Source organism: Scyliorhinus canicula, chromosome 6 (genome assembly GCF_902713615.1).
Source record: "Scyliorhinus canicula chromosome 6, sScyCan1.1, whole genome shotgun sequence".
Classification (NCBI taxonomy): Eukaryota; Metazoa; Chordata; class Chondrichthyes; order Carcharhiniformes; family Scyliorhinidae; genus Scyliorhinus; species Scyliorhinus canicula.
In genome coordinates, this window is record NC_052151.1 from 208890631 (window position 1) to 208912727 (window position 22097).

At 52.0% G+C, this 22097-nt stretch overlaps 1 protein-coding gene across 2 annotated transcripts in view; it reads left to right on the top strand.

Annotated features, from left to right (window-relative positions):
• LOC119967846 (NACHT, LRR and PYD domains-containing protein 3-like) overlaps positions 1 to 22097 on the top strand; it is an 89381-nt gene that overhangs the window by 44637 nt on the left and 22647 nt on the right. For both annotated transcript variants that reach the window (XM_038800889.1, XM_038800890.1), the window contains exons 6-7: positions 6684 to 8457; positions 21032 to 21118. In XM_038800889.1, coding sequence (XP_038656817.1) covers positions 6684 to 8457; positions 21032 to 21118 — 1861 coding nt within the window. The remainder of the gene's footprint in view (positions 1 to 6683; positions 8458 to 21031; positions 21119 to 22097) is intronic.

Below are 22097 nucleotides of genomic sequence, written 5' to 3' on the forward strand. Positions count from 1 at the left end.
CTCCTGGCAGGATCCTGATACACTGAAACCCAGTACACACCTGGCAGGATCCTGATACACTGTGAAACCCTGTACACACCTGGCAGCATTCTGATACACTGTCAAACCCTGTACACACCTGGCAGGATCCTGATACACTGAAACCCTGTACACACCTGGCAGGATCCTGATACACTGTGAAACCCTGTACACACCTGGCAGGGTCCTGATACACTGTGAAACCTTGTACACACCTGTCAGGATCCTGATACACTGTGAAACCCTGTACACACCTGGCAGGATCCTGATACACTGTGAAACCTTGTACACACCTTACAGGATCCTGCTACATTGTGAAACCCTGTACACACCTGGCAGGATCCTGATACACTGTGAAACCCTGTACCCACCTGGCAGGATCCTGATACACTGTGAAACCCTGGACACACCTGGCAGGATCCTGATATACTGAAACCCCGTACACACCTGGCAGGATCCTGATACACTGTGACACCCTGTACACACCTGGCAGGATCCTGATACACTGTGAAACCCTGTACACACCCGGCAGGATCCTGATACACTGTGAAACCCAGTACACACCTGGCAGGATCCTGATACACTGTGACACCCTGTACACACCTGGCAGGATCCTGATACACTGTGAAACCCTGTACACACCTGGCAGGATCCTGATACACTGTGAAACCCTGTACACACCTGGCAGGATCCTGATACACTGTGAAACCCTGTACACACCTGGCAGGATCCTGATACACTGTGAAACCCTGTACACATCCTGGCAGGATCCTGATTACACTGTGTAACCCTGTCCCCACCTGGCAGGATCCTTAACACTGTGAAAACCCTGGACACACCTGGCAGGATCCTGATACACTGTGACAACCCTGTACACACCTGGCAGGATCCTGATACACTGTGACACCCCTGTACACACCTGGCAGGATCCTGATACACTGTGACACCCCTGTACACACCCGGCATGGATCCTGATAAACTGTGAAACCCCGTACACACCTGGCAGGATCCTGATACACTGGGAAACCCCGGACACACCTGGCAGGATCCTGATACACTGTGACACCCTGTACACACCTGGCAGGATCCTGATACACTGTGACACCCTGTACACACCTGGCAGGATCCTGATACACTGTGAAACCCTGTACACACCTGGCAGGATCCTGATACACTGTGAAACCCTGTACACACCTGGCAGGATCCTGATACACTGTGAAACCCTGTACACACCTGGCAGGATCCTGATACACTGAAACCCAGTACACACCTGGCAGGATCCTGATACACTGTGAAACCCTGTACACACCTGGCAGGGTCCAGATACACTGAAACCCTGTACACACTTGGCAGGATCCTGATACACTGTGAAACCCCGTACACACCTGGCAGGATCCTGATACACTGTGAAACCCTGTACACACCTGGCAGGATCCTGATACACTGTGAAACCCTGTACACACCCGGCAGGGTCCTGATACACTAAAACCCCGTACACACCTGGCAGGATCCTGATACACTGTGAAACCCCGTACACACCTGGCAGGATCCTGATACACTGAAACCCCGTACACACCTGGCAGGATCCTGATACACTGTGAAACCCCGTACACACCTGGCAGGATCCTGATACACTGAAACCCCGTACACACCTGGCAGGATCCTGATACACTGTGAAACCCCGTACACACCTGGCAGGATCCTGATATACTGAAACCCTGTACACACCTGGCAGGATCCTGATACACTGAAACCCTGTACACACCTGGCAGGATCCTGATACACTGAAACCCTGTACACACCTGGCAGGATCCTGATACACTGAAACCCTGTACACACCTGGCAGGATCCTGATACACTGAAACCCTGTACACACCTGGCAGGATCCTGATACACTGAAACCCCGTACACACCTGGCAGGATCCTGATACACTGTGAAACCCTGTACACACCTGGCAGGACCCTGATACACCTTGAAACCCTGTACACACCTGGCAGGACCCTGATACATTGTGAAATCCCGTACACACCTGGCAGGATCCTGATACACTGTGTAACCCTGTACACACCTGGCAGGATCCTGATACACTGTGTAACCCTGTACACACCTGGCAGGATCCTGATACACTGTGACACCCTGTACACACCTGGCAGGATCCTGATACACTGTGAAACCCTGTACACACCTGGCAGGATCCTGATACACTGTGAAACCCTGTACACACCTGGCAGGATCCTGATACACTGTGAAACCCTGTACACACCTGGCAGGATCCTGATACACTGTGAAACCCTGTACACACCTGGCAGGATCCTGATACACTATGAAACCCTGTACACACCTGGCAGGATCCTGATACACTGTGAAACCCTGTACACACCTGGCAGGATCCTGATACACTGTGAAACCCCGTACACACCTGGCAGGATCCTGATACACTGTGAAACCCTGTACACACCTGGCAGGATCCTGATACACTGTGAAACCCTGTACACACCTGGCAGGATCCTGATACACTGTGAAACCCTGTACACACCTGGCAGGATCCTGATACACTGTGAAACCCTGTACACACCTGGCAGGATCCTGATACACTGTGAAACCCTGTACACACCTGGCAGGATCCTGATACACTGTGAAACCCTGTACACACCTGGCAGGATCCTGATACACTGTGAAACCCTGTACACACCTGGCAGGATCCTGATACACTGAAACCCTGTACACACCTGGCAGGATCCTGATACACTGAAACCCTGTACACACCTGGCAGGATCCTGATACACTGAAACCCCGTACACACCTGGCAGGATCCTGATACACTGTGAAACCCTGTACACACCTGGCAGGATCCTGATACACTGTGAAACCCTGTACACACCTGGCAGGATCCCTGATACACTGTGAAACCCTGTACACACCTGGCAGGACCCTGATACATTGTGAAACCCCGTACACACCTGGCAGGATCCTGATACACTGTGTAACCCTGTACACACCTGGCAGGATCCTGATACACTGTGTAACCCTGTACACACCTGGCAGGATCCTGATACACTGTGAAACCCTGGACACACCTGGCAGGATCCTGATACACTGTGACACCCTGTACACACCTGGCAGGATCCTGATACACTGTGAAACCCTGTACACACCTGGCAGGATCCTGATACACTGTGAAACCCTGTACACACCTGGCAGGATCCTGATACACTGTGACACCCTGTACACACCTGGCTGGATCCTGATAAACTGTGAAACCCTGTACACACCTGGCAGGATCCTGATACACTGAAACCCTGTACACACCTGGCAGGATCCTGATACACTGTGAAACCCTGTACACACCTGGCAGGTTCCTGATACACTGTGAAACCCTGTACACACCTGGCAGGATCCTGATACACCTTGAAACCCTGTACACACCTGGCAGGATCCTGATACATTGTGAAACCCCGTACACACCTGGCAGGATCCTGATACACTGTATAACTCTGTACACACCTGGCAGGATCCTGATACACTGTGTAACCCTGTACACACCTGGCAGGATCCTGATACACTGTGAAACCCTGTACACACCTGGCAGGATCCTGATACACTGTGACACCCTGTACACACCTGGCAGGATCCTGATACACTGTGAAACCCTGTACACACCTGGCAGGATCCTGATACACTGTGAAACCCTGTACACACCTGGCAGGATCCTGATACACTGTGACACCCTGTACACACCTGGCAGGATCCTGATACACTGTGAAACCCTGTACACACCTGGCAGGGTCCAGATACACTGTGAAACCCTGTACACACCTGGCAGGATCCTGATACACTGTGAAACCCTTGTACACACCTGTCAGAATCCTGATACACTGTGAAACCTTGTACACACCTGTCAGGATCCTGATACACTGTGAAACCCTGTACACACCTGGCAGGATCCTGATACATTGTGAAACCCTGTACACACCTGGCAGGATCCTGATACACTGTGAAACCCTGTACACACCTGGCAGGATCCTGATACACTGAAACCTTGTACACACCTGTCAAAATCCTGATACACTGTGAAACCCCGTACACACCTGGCAGGATCCTGATATACTGAAACCCTGTACACACCTGGCAGGATCCTGATACACTGAAACCCTGTACACACCTGGCAGGATCCTGATACACTGAAACCCTGTACACACCTGGCAGGATCCTGATACACTGAAACCCCGTACACACCTGGCAGGATCCTGATACACTGTGAAACCCTGTACACACCTGGCAGGATCCTGATACACTGTGAAACCCTGTACACACCTGGCAGGACCCTGATACACTGTGAAACCCTGTGCACACCTGGCAGGATCCTGATACACTGTGAAACCCTGTACACACCTGGCAGGATCCTGATACATTGTGAAACCCTGTACACACCTGGCAGGATCCTGATACACTGTGAAACCCTGTACACACCTGGCAGGATCCTGATACACTGTGAAACCTTGTACACACCTGTCAAAATCCTGATACACTGTGAAACCTTGTACACACCTGGCAGGATCCTGATACACTGTGAAACCCTGTACACACCTGGCAGGATCCTGATACATTGTGAAACCCTCTACACACCTGGCAGGATCCTGATACACTGTGAAACCCTGTACACACCTGGCAGGATCCTGATACACTGTGAAACCTTGTACACTCCTGTCAAAATCCTGATACACTGTGAAACCCCGTACACACCTGGCAGGATCCTGATATACTGAAACCCTGTACACACCTGGCAGGATCCTGATACACTGAAACCCTGTACACACCTGGCAGGATCCTGATACACTGAAACCCTGTACACACCTGGCAGGATCCTGATACACTGAAACCCCGTACACACCTGGCAGGATCCTGATACACTGTGAAACCCTGTACACACCTGGCAGGATCCTGATACACTGTGAAACCCTGTACACACCTGGCAGGACCCTGATACACTGTGAAACCCTGTACACACCTGGCAGGACCCTGATACATTGTGAAACCCCGTACACACCTGGCAGGATCCTGATACACTGTGTAACCCTGTACACACCTGGCAGGATCCTGATACACTGTGTAACCCTGTACACACCTGGCAGGATCCTGATACACTGTGAAACCCTGTCCCCACCTGGCAGGATCCTGATACACTGTGAAACCCTGGACACACCTGGCAGGATCCTGATACACTGTGACACCCTGTACACACCTGGCAGGATCCTGATACACTGTGAAACCCTGTACACACCTGGCAGGATCCTGATACACTGTGAAACCCTGTACACACCTGGCAGGATCCTGATACACTGTGAAACCCTGTACACACCTGGGAGCATTCTGATGTGTGATACACCTGATAACTCAATTCCATAATTATCCGAAACATTTTCAATTTCCAGCACTACATTGTAGAAAAATCAGAACAAAATTATTCAATAGAATGGTTATACAGATTGGCATGAATGGATAAATGTTTTTACTTTAAATATTATATTGAATAAAGTGTGTAGTCATTTTATTTTTGATTTGAAGCAGCATTAAGTAAAGTAGAGTTATATGCATGAACCAACTGGAAAATCTGTTTAAAGAATTAGGGCAGCAGGGTAGCATGGTGGTTAGCATAAATGCTTCACAGCTCCAGGGTCCCAGGTTCGATTCCCGGCTGGGTCACTGTCTGTGTGGAGTCTGCACGTCCTCCCCCTGTGTGCGTGGGTTTCCTCCGGGTGCTCCGGTTTCCTCCCACAGTCCAAAGATGTGCGGGTTAGGTGGATTGGCCATGCTAAATTGCCCGTAGTGTCCTAATAAATGTAAGGTTAAGGGGGGGGTTGTTGGGTTACGGGTATAGGGTGGATATGTGGGTTTGAGTAGGGTGATCATGGCTCGGCACAACATTGAGGGCCGAAGGGCCTGTTCTGTGCTGTACTGTTCTATGTTCTATCTTCATAACTGGAGAATGTTTCGGGACAGAAAAAGACTTCTTGAATCATAGAAAACCTAGTCTAGAAGGAGGCTGTTCGGCCCGTCGAGTCTGCATCGACCCTGCGATAGAGCACTCCATTCAGGCCCACTCCCCCGCCCTGTCTCCGTAACCCCACCGAAGCTTTTGACACCATGGGGAAATTTAGTTGGCCAATCCACTTAACCTGCACATCTTCGGACCGTTGGAGGAAACCGGAGCACCCGAAGGAAACCCACGCAGACATTGGGAGAATGTGCAGACCCCACACTTGGTAACCCAAGGCCCGAATCGAACTGTAGTCCCTGGCACTGAGACAGCACTGCTAACCACTAAGCCTGTTCCTGTGATAGAGATGAACTCACTTAGTCCCACACCAGGTTATTTGTGGAAACATGTTCCACTGTTCTGAGACACCGCTTGCACTGTCCATTTTTTGTCTTGGTAACTAACACCCACCAATTGTGCTTTGGATGAAAAATATCCTGAATTTCCTTCTCAGTCCCACCACATAATTTCAGTTTATCCATTTGTAAATAATCACATTCATTGAGAGTCTCTTTCTTACATTAATTTCATGGCTTCCATTCCACATCTATAATGAATGAGATTGAGAGTTCTTTTTATTCCAATACAACTAACATTGAGAACCATTTCTGTCTGTCCTAATTGAAGGTGTTCAGCAGAAACACAAGGAGACACTCCGGGTACAAACTGAAACACTGACAGTCAACACTATCCTAATAAAGGAGAAAGTTAAGACTTTCCAGCTGGTTGATCGATACGCTGAGCTAACCATCATTTCTACTGTTCGAGATTGGACACTTGTAGAACATGAACTGCTGGCAAGAGGCCGAGACCATGAAGAGTGGAGAAAGAAACATCTCCGGCGAGAATTGGAAAAAATCCGAACTGATCAATTGTTCCAGAGCAGCTTTTCCTGGACGGGCTTCTTTTTGAAGAAAATAAAGAGTTTATTTTGGCAATCCAATTCCGGGAGTTCAGCAGCAGTGAGTGGAGTCCCGGGAATTGGAAAAACAACAATGGTACAAAAGATTGTTTATGACTGGGCCACTGGGAAAATATACCCAAACTTTCAATTTGTTTTCAGTTTTAAATTCCGGGATTTGAACACTATTGATTGTAGAATAAACCTGAGGAATCTGATACTGGATCAGTATCCTTACTTTGGGAATGTTCTGGGAGAGCTCTGGAAGAACCCAGAGGGATTGCTGTTTATATTCGATGGTTTGGATGAATTCAAGGACAGTATTGATTTTGCTGACAATCGGAGAAATACAGAACCTCAGTCCACGATCACAGATCCCGAATGCTGGTGTGAAGTGTCTGACATTGTGTACAGTTTAATACAGCACAAGCTGCTCCCAGGATGTTCAGTGCTAGTGACCAGCCGCCCCACTGCATTACATTTATTGGAAAAGGCTGAGATCAGTGTCAGGGCTGAAATCCTTGGATTTGTTGATGATGAACGGAAGGAATATTTCAATAAGTTTTTTGATGATCAGACAGTGGCAGCAGCTGTTTTCAAACATGTGGAGGAGAACGAGATCCTGTACACCATGTGCTACAACCCTTCCTACTGCTGGATCCTCGGTCTGTCACTGGGTCCCTTCTTTACACAAAGAGACAGGAAACAGCAGCAATTTCCCAAGACCATCACCCAACTATATTCCTACTATATTTACAACATTCTGAAAAACCATGGCCGAGAGATTGAAAGCCCCCGTGATGTGTTACTGAAGCTTGGTGAGATGGCCTTCACGGGAATCTCCGAGAAGAAGATTGTGTTCAGAAATGGAGATTTGATCAAGTACAATCTGCAACCTTCCCAGTTCCTGTCTGGGTTCCTGATGGAACTCTTGGAGAGAGATGATTCTGTCCAAAGTGTGGTTTACACATTCCCACACCTCACCATCCAAGAGTTTGTAGCTGCACTCACACAATTCCTGACTCCAGCTCCCAGGGACTTCCGGAAATGCCTCAATGAAGCCCACAGCAAGAAAGATGGGAGATTTGAGATATTTCTCCGTTTTGTTGCTGGTCTCTCCTCCCCACAGGCAGCTCGGCCTCTGAAAAAAGTTCTGGGTCTATTTGCTCAACAAACAACTCCTAAAGTGATTGACTGGGTGAAGGAGAAGGTTGAAGGACAGATTAGAAATACAAATATTAAACCGAATCAAACAGACCTCCTGAACACATTTCACTACCTGTTTGAGTCTCAGAATAAAACACTAGCTCAGAAGACAGTGGGATCTGTGGAAACACTTGCATTTAGTGGATTGACTCTGACGCCAATTGACTGTGTGATCCTGTCTCATGTCATTGGACTCTGTGATACAATAAAACACCTCGATGTGCAGAACTGTTACATTCGGTATGAAGGACTCCAGCGGCTAAAACCTGTATTGCACAAGTGTCGTGTGCTGAGGTGATGATTTATTTTTAACTGTTAACAAATTGTGGAAAAGTCGTGGGTTGAATTCTTGCTCTGGGTAAATGAAATATAGATAAGTTAAGCCAGAGACAAACAGATTTGGTAATAAAGTGATGAATAATGAGAGAATCAGTTTGTAACTCCGTTAGGAATGGAAAATCTAGGACTTCCAGTGACGGCATGTAGAGGGGAAATCGCACGTTGAGTGGCTCCCATTTGAGATACATTTTTAGGAGGTTTGAAGTCCAGTCCCGGGTAATTTTTGGAGGATTGAAGGAAGGGAGATAAAATTGCTAAAAGATGCCAAAAAGACTGCAAAAACCAGTTTTGAGGAAGGGAGGGAGCTAGGGCTCGCTGTCGAGTGAGAGGGCCAGCAAAGGTGCTGGCAAGATGGCGAAGGCTGGACCGCAAGGTGGGGCCACACTGCTTACAGTGGAGACGATTACTGAGGTGATGGCTGTGGAGCTGGAGAAGCAGTTTGTGAGGCACATGAAGGCATTGAGGAAAGAGATTACGGTCGCACTGAAATTGTTGGTGGAGGAGGCAATCGCCCCGGTGAGGGTAACTGTGGCAAAGACATCGGCCGAGGTGAGAGAGCAGGGTGAGAAGATGACGGAAGTGGAGGAGGCCATGTCGCAGCACAGTGATCAGCTCACCTCAATGGTCATCGGTCATTAAGGCCGGGGCCAAAATTACATGAGCCACTGTGATGATATGATCTGCATACTCGTCTGCCATTGGGCCAGAACGTCGGCTTACCATTGGCCCTGGTCGGTCATGTGCCTCTCGACCGATTGGCCGAGAGGCTGAGTTAACCACGCCTCTATCAACGAGGTATAAATGCTCAGAAGCCTGACGATCGTCCCTTTCCACTGTAGACGATCGCCAGGCTGTGTTCTAGTTAATTAAAGCCTGACATTGGTAAATCACTCGCCTCGCGTGCAATCGATGGTGCATCAATTTAATTAACTACAACTTTGAAGATGGAGTTCCGCATCAAGCCCGAATGCCTCCGCATCAGCCCGCAAACTCCGAACTCTACAGAACTTTTCAAACTCTGGCTGACTTGCCTCGAAGGGTTCCTGGCATCTACAACCACCCCCCCCCACCGGGGCACAGAAGCTGCACGTCCTCCACTCCAGCGTGGGTATTGCCGCTTACTCAATAATCGAAGACGAAACAGATTATGATGACGCTATACGGAAGCTAAAAGGACAATTCCTCAAACCGATCAACAGGGTATTCGCTTGACATCTGCTGGCCACCAGAAAGCAGGTCCCCGGTGAGTCTCTAGACCAATACGCCCGGGCCCTCTGTGCCCTGGGGAGAGGTTGCGCCTGTGAAGCGGTGTCCGCTACAGAGCACATGGAGCTACTCGTCAGAGACGCTTACGTGGCTGGGATGCTGTCTCCCGTGATCCGCCAGCGGATGCTGGAAAGAGACGAACTCAGTTTAACGGAGACACTGACTCTCTCCGCCTCCCTGGAGGTCGCAGATCTAAGCGCTCGCACCTATGACCCTGGCCAGGCCGCCTCCTGGCACGCTTCCCACCAGCTACCCACCGCTCCCGGCCTCCCTCAGGCTTGTGCCGCGGGGCGCCCCGATAAATCCGCGGGGCCCCGCTGCTACTTTTGTGGGTACGCTAAGCACCCTCGCTCGCGCTGCCCAGCCCGCTCCGCCCTCTGTAAGAGCTGCGGGAAGAAGGGCCACTACTCCACGGTCTGCCAGGCCAAATCGCTGGCTGCAGCGCTTCTGGAAGCTGCACAGCACTCTTTCCCCCCCCCCTCCCCCAGGCCTCTGCAAAGGGCCTGTGTGCCTCCCTCTCTCCCCCAGGGCCGCCCCAGCCGCTCCCGACTCGCGCCCCGCCGGCCGACATGCGCACCTCCCCGGCCCCTCCAGGCCTCTGCCTGCCCGCCGCGCACGTTTCTCCCCCCCGCCCCCGGGCCCCGGCGCCCGACCGGCTCGCCTCTCCGGGCCCCCCTGGTCCCTGCCTGCCCGCAGCGGCCCTGCTTCCCCCGCTCCCGGACCCCGGCTCCCCCCACCCCCGGGCCCCGGCGCCCGACCGGCTCGCCTCTCCGGGCCCCCCAGTCCCTGCCTGCCCGCAGCGCGACTCGGCTCCCCCCCGCCCCCGGCCCCCCGCACCCGGCCCGCGCGCCTTACCTCCGCCCACAGCTGATGCACCTAGCCGGCGTCCTGGAGCCGGCTTCCGCATCCCCACAGCTGATGCACCTAGCCGGCGTCCTGGAGCCGGCTTCCGCATCCCCGCAGCTGATGCACCTAGCCGGCGTCCTGGAGCCGGCTTGTGCATCCCCGCAGCTGATGCCGGTCACTCACCTCCTGGAGCCGGCCTGCGCGCCTCTCCGCTCACAGCGCCGGCAACGCTAGCTCCGCCTCCAGCGGCCACGAGGGCTTCCTGGGCGCCGCCATCTTGGGGCCCCGACCCCACGTGCGGGTCCTGGGCGCCGCCATCTTGGGGAACAGACCTCACCTGGGGATCCTGGCCACCGGCTTCCACATCTGCCACGCAAGGTCCCTCCAGCATGGAATCGGACAGCGCGACGGATTTTCTCCACGGCTCGCGGCCGTTCACCCCACATATGGATCCTGGCCACCGACTTCCACATCTGCCACGCAAGCTCCCTCCAGCATCGACTCGGACGGCGACGACGGGATTTCTCCACGGCTCGCGGCCGTTCAACTCGACCAGTCTCATCCACGCACGCTCGCCAAAACGACTACGCTGATCCACCTCAACGGCCACAAGACGGACTGCCTGCTGGACTCCGGGAGCACGGAAAGCTTCGTTCACCCTGACACGGTAAGATGCTGCGCGCTCCCTGTCCATCCTGTAGCACGCAAAATCGGTTTAGCCTCAGGTTCGCACTCCGTCCACATCACCGGGTGCTGCACCGCGGACCTCACGGTCCAAGGGAAGGTTTTTAAAAATTATAAATTCCTTGTCCTCCCTGACCTTTGCGCACCGGCACTCCTAGGACTGGACTTCCAGTGCAACCTGCAGAGCTTGACTTTTCAATTCGGCGGCCCTATACCCCCCCTCACTGTCTGCAGCTTCGCGTCCCTCAAAGTAGACCCTCCCTCCCTGTTTGCTAACCTCACCCCCGATTGCAAACCCGTCGCCACACGGAGCAGACGGTACAGCGCCCAGGACCGATCCTTCATCAGGTCCGAGGTCCAGAGGTTGCTGACGGAAGGGGTCATCGAGGCCAGCAACAGTCCCTGGCGAGCCCAAGTGCTGGTGGTCCGGACGGGGGAGAAAAACCGGATGGTCATCGATTATAGCCAAACCATCAATCGGTTTACGCAACTGGACGCGTATCCTCTCCCCGTATCTCTACCATGGTAAACGAGATCGCGAGATACAAGGTCTTCTCAACTGTGGACCTTAAGTCCGCTTACCACCAGCTCCCCATCCGCGCGAGTGACCGACTGTACACCGCGTTCGAGGCTGACGGGCGCCTCTACCACTTCCTTAGGGTTCCGTTTGGTGTCACGAATGGGGTCTCGGTCTTCCAACGGGAGATGGACCGAATGGTCGACAAGTACGGATTACAGGCTACCTTCCCGTACCTTGATAATGTCACCATCTGCGGCCACGACCAGCAGGACCATGACGCCAACCTCCAGAAATACCTCCAAACCGCAAAACTCCTTAACCTCACGTACAATAAGGATAAATGCGTGTTCAGCACCGACCGCCTAGCCATCCTCGGCTACGTAGTGCGTAACGGAGTGATAGGCCCCGATCCCGAACGCATGCGCCCCCTGATGGAACTCCCTCTCCCCAATACCCCCAAATCTCTCAAACGCTGCCTGGGGTTTTTCGCATACTACGCCCAATGGGTTCCCAACTACGCGGACAAGGCCCGTCCCCTCATGCAAACCACGACCTTCCCGCCGTCGACGGAGGCCTGTCAGGCCTTTAGCCGCATCAAAGCGGACATCGCAAAGGCCACGATGCGCGCCATCGACGAGGCCCTCCCCTTCCAGGTCGAGAGCGACGCATCTGAAGTAGCTCTGGCGGCCATCCTGAACCAAGCGGGCAGACCCGTGGCCTTCTTCTCCCGAACTCTCCAGGCTTCCGAACTCCACCACCCCGCTGTGGAAAAGGAAGCCCAGGCCATAGTCGAAGCCGTGCGACATTGGAGGCACTATTTGGCCGGCAGGAGGTTTACCCTCCTCACAGACCAACGGTCAGTAGCCTTCATGTTTGATAATGCACAAAGGGGCAAGATCAAAAATGACAAGATTTTACGGTGGCGGATCGAGTTGTCCACGTACAATTATGATATCTTGTATCGTCCTGGGAAGCTCAATGAGCCTCCTGATGCCCTGTCCCGCGGTACCTGCGCCAGCGCGCAGATAGACCGCCTCCGCTCCCTCCACGCGGACCTCTGCCATCCAGGGGTGACCCGCCTATACCACTTCATTAAGGCCCGCAACCTGCCCTACTCTATCGAGGAAGTCAGGACAGTAACCCGTGACTGCCACATCTGCGCCGAGTGCAAACCGCACTTCTACCGCCCCGAGCGCGCACACCTGATCAAAGCATCCCGCCCCTTTGAACGTCTCAGCATTGACTTCAAGGGGCCCCTTCCCTCTAACAACCGCAACATTTACTTCCTGGCGGTTGTCGACGAACACTCCCGCTTCCCCTTTGCCATTCCCTGTCCCGACATGACCACATCAACCGTCATTAAGGCCCTACTCTCCATCTTCTCGCTGTTTGGCTACCCCGAGTACATTCACAGCGACCGGGGGTCCTCATTTATGAGCGACAAGCTGCGTCAATTCCTGCTCGACAGGGGCATCGCCTCTAGCAGGACGACCAGCTATAACCCTCGGGGTAACGGACAGGTCGAGCGGGAGAATGGTACCATCTGGAAGACCATACTACTGGCCCTCCGGTCCAGAGATCTCCCTATTTCCCGATGGCAAGAGGTGCTCCCCGATGCACTGCACTCTATCCGCTCACTCCTCTGTACTGCAACTAATCAGACACCTCATGAGCGTCTTCTTGTTTTCCCCAGGAAGTCGTCCTCCGGATCCCCTCTCCCGACGTGGCTGGTCACCCCCGGGCCCATCTTGCTCCGGAAGCATGTGCGGGTGCACAAGTCCGACCCGTTGGTGGAGCATGTCCAGTTACTCCACGCTAACCCGCAGTACGCGTATGTGGAGTACCCCGACGGTTGGCAGGACACGGTCTCCCTCCGGGACCTGGCACCCGCCGGCGTGCAGCCCCCCCCCACCACAGACCCCCCCTCTTTCACCCCAGCACCCCACTCAGCTTCCCCATCCCTCATTCATGGCGTCTCCGCGGCCAGCTCAGGTGACGGAGACTACTCGAGGTCTATCGCTCCCGGACTCCAGGACATCAGCAGGACCATCAGCCGATCCGACGACACCTCCTCCACTACGGCGCTCGGCCAGGACGTCAAGGACCACCAAACGACTGATCGAATCCCTCTAGAGTTCTACAGCCCCATGGACTTTCCTTTTTGTAAATATTGTTATGTCTGGGCCAGTGGCAAGCCCCCAAATTCGATAAGGGTACGGAGAGAAAATTATTCTCCCGACGGCTACTCATATCATCAGTTCTTCCCCCCCCCCCCCCCCCCCCCCCCACCCCCCCCCCCCCCCCCCCCCCCCCCCCCGCCTTCCTTCTCCGTAAGGGGTGAATGTGATGATATGATCTGCATACTCGTCTGCCATTGGGCCAGAACGTCGGCTTACCATTGGCCCTGGTCGGTCATGTGCCTCTCGACCGATTGGCCGAGAGGCTGAGTTAACCACGCCTCTATCAACGAGGTATAAATGCTCAGAAGCCTGACGATCGTCCCTTTCCACTGTAGACGATCGCCAGGCTGTGTTCTAGTTAATTAAAGCCTGACATTGGTAAATCACTCGCCTCGCGTGCAATCGATGGTGCATCAGCCACCAAGAGCAGTAATTATCTGCTTCTATAGGTACCACACGAATAATAGGGTGTTAAACTGGGAGAAGCAGAAGCGGGAGCTTCAGTGGGCTGGTGCTGGAGTTCGGATATACCAGGAGTTGGCAAAGAAGTGAGCGGCATTCAGTCGAGTAAAGACGGCACTGTACAACAGTGGGGTGCGATTTGGTATGGTATACTCAGCAAAGTTGTGAGTGACTTACAACACCAAAGGGTTTTATTTTGAGACGGAGGAGGCTGAGGTGTTCGTGAAGGCAGAAGGTTTGGGACAGAAATGAGGTGTGGAGCTGGAAGAGAGATCATGGACTGTGATTGGGGAGCTGGAGAATGTTATAACTTTCTTTTCACCGACCTGTATTGTAACTTACTTGACTTCACATTGTTATAGACTTTAAGTTTGGTTTGATTGACATTCTTTGTTGCGATGGTTATATGTTATTTTATTGAGTTGTATGGGTTGGGTTGTTTTTTTCTTGGACTGGGTGGGAGGGGAGGGGACGGAATGCCTTGGAGGGGGGGCCCCTGCACTAGCTAAATAAAGACGGCTAGTGAATGGAAGTGAGGTGGGGAGGGGCTGCGGATATTGGAGCCTGGTTAGCAGGCTTCGATGGGCCTAAGAGGTGTGAAAGTTGGGGGCGGGGTCCATACAGGGTGAGGTTTTTTTCGAGAGGAAGTACAGGGGGGGATTCTGGGATGTTAACAATGGATAGGGGTGTGTCAGGCTCTTGGGGCAGGGCTCGGTGGTCTGATGATGGTGGATAAGAAAGGGGGAGTGAGAGACCCCCGGTTAGGATAATCACATGGGATGCGAGGAGGTTGGGAGGTCCAGTCAAGAGGTCATCTTAAAAATTTGAAGGCTGATGCAGCAATGCTGCGGGAGACTCAGTTGAGGGTGAAGGATCAAGTGAGACTTAAAAAGGGCTGGGTTAGCTAGGTGTTTAATTCTGGATTTGACGGAAGGGCTCGAGGGTAGCAGTAATGGTCAGTAAATGGGAACGGTTCCAGATGGAGAAGGGTGTTGCAGATCAGGGGGGTAAGTATGTGATTGTGACAGGAGCTCTGGAGGGGTTAGTGGTGCTGGTAAGTGCGTATAGTCCCAATTGGGATGATGTAGGATTCGGGAAGAAGGTGTTTGGGGCCATCCCCAACTTAGATTTACACAAACCGATAGTAGGGGGTGAGTGGAACTTGGTGAAGGAGCCAAGGTTGGACAGTTCACGGCCGTGCTCGCTGGTCCTGTCGGGGAAGGGGGGGGGGGGGTGTCGGCCAGGCTAATACAGTAGTCCCCCTTTATAACGCGGGTGTTGGGGTCCAAGACAGCCACCCGCGTTGTATCCAAGCCGCGGATATCCATGATGGGCGTTTTAAATTTATTTAAAAATCTATGCTAGCGCTTCCCATTGTGAGTCTACGGGGGGGCGGGGGGAGAGGTCAGACCCCCGTAGACTCACAATGGGAAGCGCTAGCATAGATTTTTAAATAAATTTAAAACCCCCATCGCGGATCCAAATAAAATTTCAGCGGCCGGCTCACTTTGATCCGGAGAGGGAAGCTGCTCTCAGTGAAACAATCAGCCGGCCGCTGTAATTGACACTGCCCGCTGCTCTCTCCCTCCAATCCAACGTTTAAGTTTTAATGTTTCTGATTGGAGGGAGAGAGCAGCCGGCAGTGTCAATTTCTTTTTTTTTCCTCCGGCTTGCCCACTCTCCCCCCCACATCCTCCAACTAGACCCCTCTCCTCCCCAACACCCTCCGGCTCGCCCCCTCTCCCCCCACATCCTCCGGCTCGCCCCCTCTCCCCCCACACCCTCCGGCTCGCCCCCGCTCCCCCCACACCCTCCGGCTCGCCCCCTCTCCATCCCAACACCCTCCGGCTCGCCCCCTCTCCCCCCACACCCTCCGGCTCGCCCCCTCTCCCCCCACACCCTCCGGCTCGCCCCCTCTCCCTCCCAACACCCTCCGGCTCGCCCCCTCTCCCCCCACACCCTCCGGCTCGCCCCCTCTCCCTCCCAACACCCTCCGGCTCTCCCCCCACACCCTCCGGCTCGCCCCCTCCCCACACCCTCCGGCTCGCCCCCTCCCCCCCCACTCCTCCTCCCCCCCCCCCTCTCCTCCCCCATCCCCCAACACCCGCAGGGCCCCCCTCTCTCCCCCAACACCCGCAGGGCCCCCCTCTCTCCCCCACACCCCCAGGGGGGTCTCCCCCACACCCACATTGACACTGTCGGCTGCTCTCTCCCTCCAATCCAACTTTTAAGTTTTAATGTTTCTGATTGGAGGGAGAGAGCAGCCGGCAGTGTCAATTTCAGCGGCCGGCTCACTTTGATCCGGAGAGGGAAGCTGCTCTCTCAGTGAAACAATCAGCCGGCCGCTGAAATTGACACAACTGACAGTTGGGGTCCATAAGCCCCCCCGCGGTATATCGCGAACCGCGGTATTGCGGAGCGCGGTATAACGGGGGACTACTGTAGTGGAAAGGGAGGGTGGACCCTTGGAGGTTTCTGCACTCGAGGGAACGGGAGTACTCGTTTTTCTTAGCGGTCCATAAGGTATACTCGCATAACGGCTTTTTTGTGGTGGGGAAGGCTTTGCTGGCTGGGGTTAAGGAGTTGGAGTACTCGGCAATTGCAATATCAGATCATGCTCCACATTGGGTGGATTTGGTACTGGAGAAGGGGGTAGTACAGAGGCCTGGGTGGAAATTAGATGTGGGACTGTTGGGGGACCGAGGCTCCAGGGATAAAATTGAGAAAGTAATTGAGGAATATGTAGGTTTAACTGCACAAGGAAGATGTCTAAGGCTGTTGTCTGGGAGGCTCTACAAAGGCGGTGGTGAGGGGTGAGGTGATCTCATTTAAGGCCAGGGTTGAAAAAAGGAGAGGTTGCAACGTCAGAGGGTAATAGATGAAATACTGGAGGTAGATAGGAGATATACAGAAGATGGGGCCCAGCGAAGTTGGAAAAGAGGAAGAAACTACAGGCGAGCTTTGACCGACTATCTACCAGGAAGATGGAGCACCAATTAAGATGAGCAAGGGGAGTTTGTTTACGAGCATGGAGAGAAGGCGGGCGTATGTTAGCGGGTCAGCTTCGGAGGGAGGCGGCGGCAAGGGAAATTGTTCAGGTGCGGGACAGGGCAGGGAAGCTGGTGGTGCCTCCGAATCAGATCAATAAGGTGTTCGAGGAATTTTAAGAGAGGTTGCATAGGTCGGAGCCACCTGGGGAAGACCGGGAGATGCAGGAATTTCTAGATGGGCTGGAGTACCCGAGGTTAGGGGAGGGCTACATTGGAGGAGGCGATAGTGGAACAGGAGATAAAAGATGCGATTGGGAGGATGCAGTCGGGGAAGGTGGCAGGGCCGGATGGGTTTCCGGTGGAGCATTATTAAAAAATTCAAGGATAAGCTGTTACCGTTGATGGTGGGGATGTTTGTGGAGGAAATAGCGAATGGGGTGTTACCACAAACTTTAGGGCAGGTAACAATTTCCCTGTTGCTTGAGAAGGATAAGGAACCGACGGAGTGTGGGTCCCAAAGGCCCATATCACTTTTAAATGTGGAAGCAAAGGTGTTGGCGAAGGGATTGGTAGGTAGGCTGGAAGGTGATAGGTGAGGATCAGATGGGGTTTGTGAGAGGGAGGCTTTTTTCGAACATTGAACATGTTATGGCGCCGGCGGAGGGGAGGGAAACAGGTGGTTGTGACATTGGACGCGGAGAAAGTGTTTGACCGAGTTATTTGATGGCGGTTCTGGAGCGGTTTGGGACTGAATAAGGAGCCACGGGCGAGTGTCCGCACAAATAACGTCAGTTCTGGATATTTTTCTCTCCACCGTGGGACTAGGCAGGGATGGCCTATGCCCCTCTGTTGTTTGCACTCGCGATTGAGCCGTTGGCCACCGTGTTAAGTTTGGCGGTATGGAAAGGAATAGTGCGGGGGGGGGGAGAGAGCAAGAGCATAGGGTGTCCTCGGATGCAGATGATTTTCTGTTATACGTGTTGGGACCAAGTATGTCAATAGGAGGAATATTAGAGTTGCTTCGGGTATTTGGGTCTTTCTCGGGGTACAAATTAAATCTAGACAAGAGTAAGGATTTTGTGGTGGCTTGGCCTGGGGTGGGGACAGGGATGGGGGGCTGCCATTCCATAGGGCAGGGACTCACCTTAGATATCTGGGGGTGCAGGCTGCTCGGGATTGGAAGGGGGGGGACTCCATCAGTGCAACATTTTTACTTTGGTGGGGAGGGCGAAAGCTGATCTGGCAAGGTGGGATGGTCTCCCTCTGTCACTGGCGCGTCGGGTACAAGCAATTAAAATGAACGTGTTGCTGCGATGTTTGTTTATTTTTCAATGCCTGCCGATTTTCCTGCCAAAGGCAATTTTTAGAGAGATTGAAGGAATCATTACCTTGTTCGTATTGATGGGGAGGGGAAAGGTGGCTAGAGTTAGAAAGGTGCTGCTACAGAGGGGAAGGCAGGCAGGGAGTTCCGAACCTGATGTATTATTACTGGGTGGCAAACATGTGTGTGGGCCTGGGTCAGAGGGGTGGATTCCCAGTGGGTCAGAATGGAGAAGAGTTTGTGTAGGGATTCGGGATTGAAGGAAGTGACAGCACTGCTCCCGATGGCTTCGTGGAAATACTCAGCGAGTCTGGTAGTAATAGCATTGTTGAGAATTTGGAGGCAGTTTTGCCAGCATTTCAGGTTGGTCAAGGGAAATGCCAATTCGGGGGAATCACAGATTTGAGCCAGGGAAGTAGGATGGGAATTTTCAGAGATGGGAGGAGAGGGGAGTTAGGGCGCTAAAGGATTTGTTTCTAGGGCATCGGTTTGCCGGATTGAAGATGCTGGGAGCGAAGTACAGGCTGGAGCAGGGGGAAATGTTTAGATACGTGCAGGTTCAAGACTTTGCCAAGAAGGAGATACAGAGCTTCCCAGTGGTACCGGCCTCCACATTGCTGGAGGAGGTGCTGACGACTGGGGGACTGGAGAAGGGGGTAGTGTCGGCGGTTTATGGAGTTATTTTGGAAGAGGAGAAGGCACCTCTGGAAGGGATCAAAGCAAAGTGGGAGGAAGAGTTGAGAGAGGGTGTGGAGGAGGGGGCTCTGGTGCTCAGGAGAGTGAATGCCTCCAACTCATGCGCGAGGTTGGGGCTGATGCAGCTGAAGGTGGTATATAGAGTATACCTCATGAAGGCGAGGATCAGCCGGCTCATTGAGGGGGTAGAAGTTGTGTGTGAAGATTGCGAGAGGGGCCTCCGCAAAGCACGTTCATATGTTTTAGTCCTGTCGAAAGCTGGAGGATTATTGGAAGGAGGTTTTTAGGGTAATCTCTATAGTGGTTAGGGGCAGCACGGTAGCATGGTGGTTAGCATAAATGCTTCACAGCTCCAGGGTCCCAGGTTCGATTCCCGGCTGGGTCACTGTCTGTGCGGAGTCTGCACGTCCTCCCCGTGTGTGCGTGGGTTTCCTCCGGGTGCTCCGGTTTCCTCCCACAGTCCAAAGATGTGCGGGTTAGGTGGATTGGCCATGCTAAAATTGCCCGTAGTGTCCTAAAAAGTAAGGTTGGGGGGGGGGGGGGTTGTTGTTGGGTTACAGGTATAGGGTGGATACGTGGGTTTGAGTGGGGTGATCATTGCTCGGCACAACATTGAGGGCCGAAGGGCCTGTTCTGTGCTGTACTGTTCTATGTTCTATGATCTTGGATTTCTGCTACTGATCTTCATTTGACTTACAGGGATTGCTCCAATTGGTGAAAGGGACAATGTAAAGACTCACCGACAAAACCTGGACCACCTCCTCGACCTGACAGAGGAAGGGGATCTGACAGAATATGAGCAGATTATATCGAGCTACGTCTCCATTGCTCAGGGTAGGCCACAGCTCCTTTTCCTGAAGATCTCTCAAACTTCATGGAGATCATTGATTTTATTAATTCATGCGATGTGGGTTTCAAAGACTAGATCATAATTTATTGTCCCAAATTGTGAATTGAGACGGTGGTGGATGACATCGCACATTAGGAAGGGCTGGGGGGAGGGGGACTATTGGTGCTTCCTGATTCCTTTTTTATTTGATGTTTGTGTTGACATGTGGGTTGTTTGGGGGTTGGTGAGAGGGTGGGATTGTTGCTGATAAGGGGATTGATATTGTATTTGTTACCGTTGATTGTTGGTGGGTGTAAATTTTGAAGAAAATGTTAAAAAGGAGAATAAAACATTTTAAAAAAAGAATGGAAAATCTAAAATGAATTTTTGTGGTCAGTTCAGTCTATTGCAAGAAATTGAGATTTATGAAGTAGCAGGAATTAGATAAAATTCCTCATCTGCTCAAGATCGAGGGGATGGATTTTGATCCTTTGAAATTTAAACTGGACCGAGGTATAAATGAAGGATTCTTACAGACCACACTTTATTTAAAAAAGGCAATTTCTGACAGTCTCTGAATATATGGGATGTTGAATAGAGTGAGATTCATTATCACTGACAGGAAAATCTGCACATTTATTTTTTGACGTCTTTTCAAAACATTTGATAACAGACGAAAGAGAGAATTTTTAACCAGGGGTTGATTCAATTTGGTTCTAACTCTTTTGTGTTCAGATTAAGGATGAATGAGCTGGGAGATTCAGGAGTGAAACTGCTGTGTGAGGTGCTGAGGAAAATGGACTGTAAAATACAGCAACTGGGGTAAGTAACAGATTGTGAGAGATTGTGTTTATTAGGATCTTGATGCTTGCCATGATACACGGTAACAGTATATTATTAGTGTTACTATAATACTGTTAACAGATATTTGTTGGGTACATACAAAATAGGAGCAGAAATCAGCCATTCGGCTCCCCCATTCAATAGGATCATGTGTGATCTGTTTTGAGTTCCGTATTCCCATTTTGTCTCTTGACAACCTTGATTCTCTTGCACAGCAAGAATCTATTTACATTTACCTTAAAAAATATTCAGTGATCCCACTTCCACCGCCTTCTGAGGCAGAGAGTTCCAAAGTCTCACTGGGGAAAAAATCTCATCTCTGTCCTGTAAGGGTGACTCCTAATTTTAAAACAGTGCACTCTAGTTCTGGACTCGCCTCCAAGTGGAAACATCCTTCCAATATCCACCTTGTCAACACTGGTCAGAATCTTGTATACTTCAATCACTCCTCATGCTTCTAAACTCGAGTGCACACAAACCCAGCCTGTCCAGCCTCTCCTCATAAGACAATCTGCTCATTTCAGGTATCAATGTAAACTGCCACTGAACCATTTCCAATGCATTTACATCCTTCCTTAAACAAGGAGACCCAATAATTCTCACAGTATTCAAGATGCGGTCTCACCAATGCCCTGTATAACCTGGTGTTGCAAGACTTCTTACTGTATAACCTAAGCATAACTACTTTTGTAATCACTTCCTCTTTTAATAAAATATGGTATTCCATTGGTCTTCTTGATTACAAGCTACACCTACATACTATTGTTTTGTGACCCACGGACGAGAACACCTAAATCCCTCTGCACTTTGGCATTCTGCAATCGGACTCAATTTAAGTAATGCTCTGCTTTTTTTTATCTTCCTGTGATACTTCACACTATCTCTACATTATACTCCATCTGCCAGATTTGTGCCCGCTCCATCTGCAAACTCTGTATGCCTTATTCACAACATAACC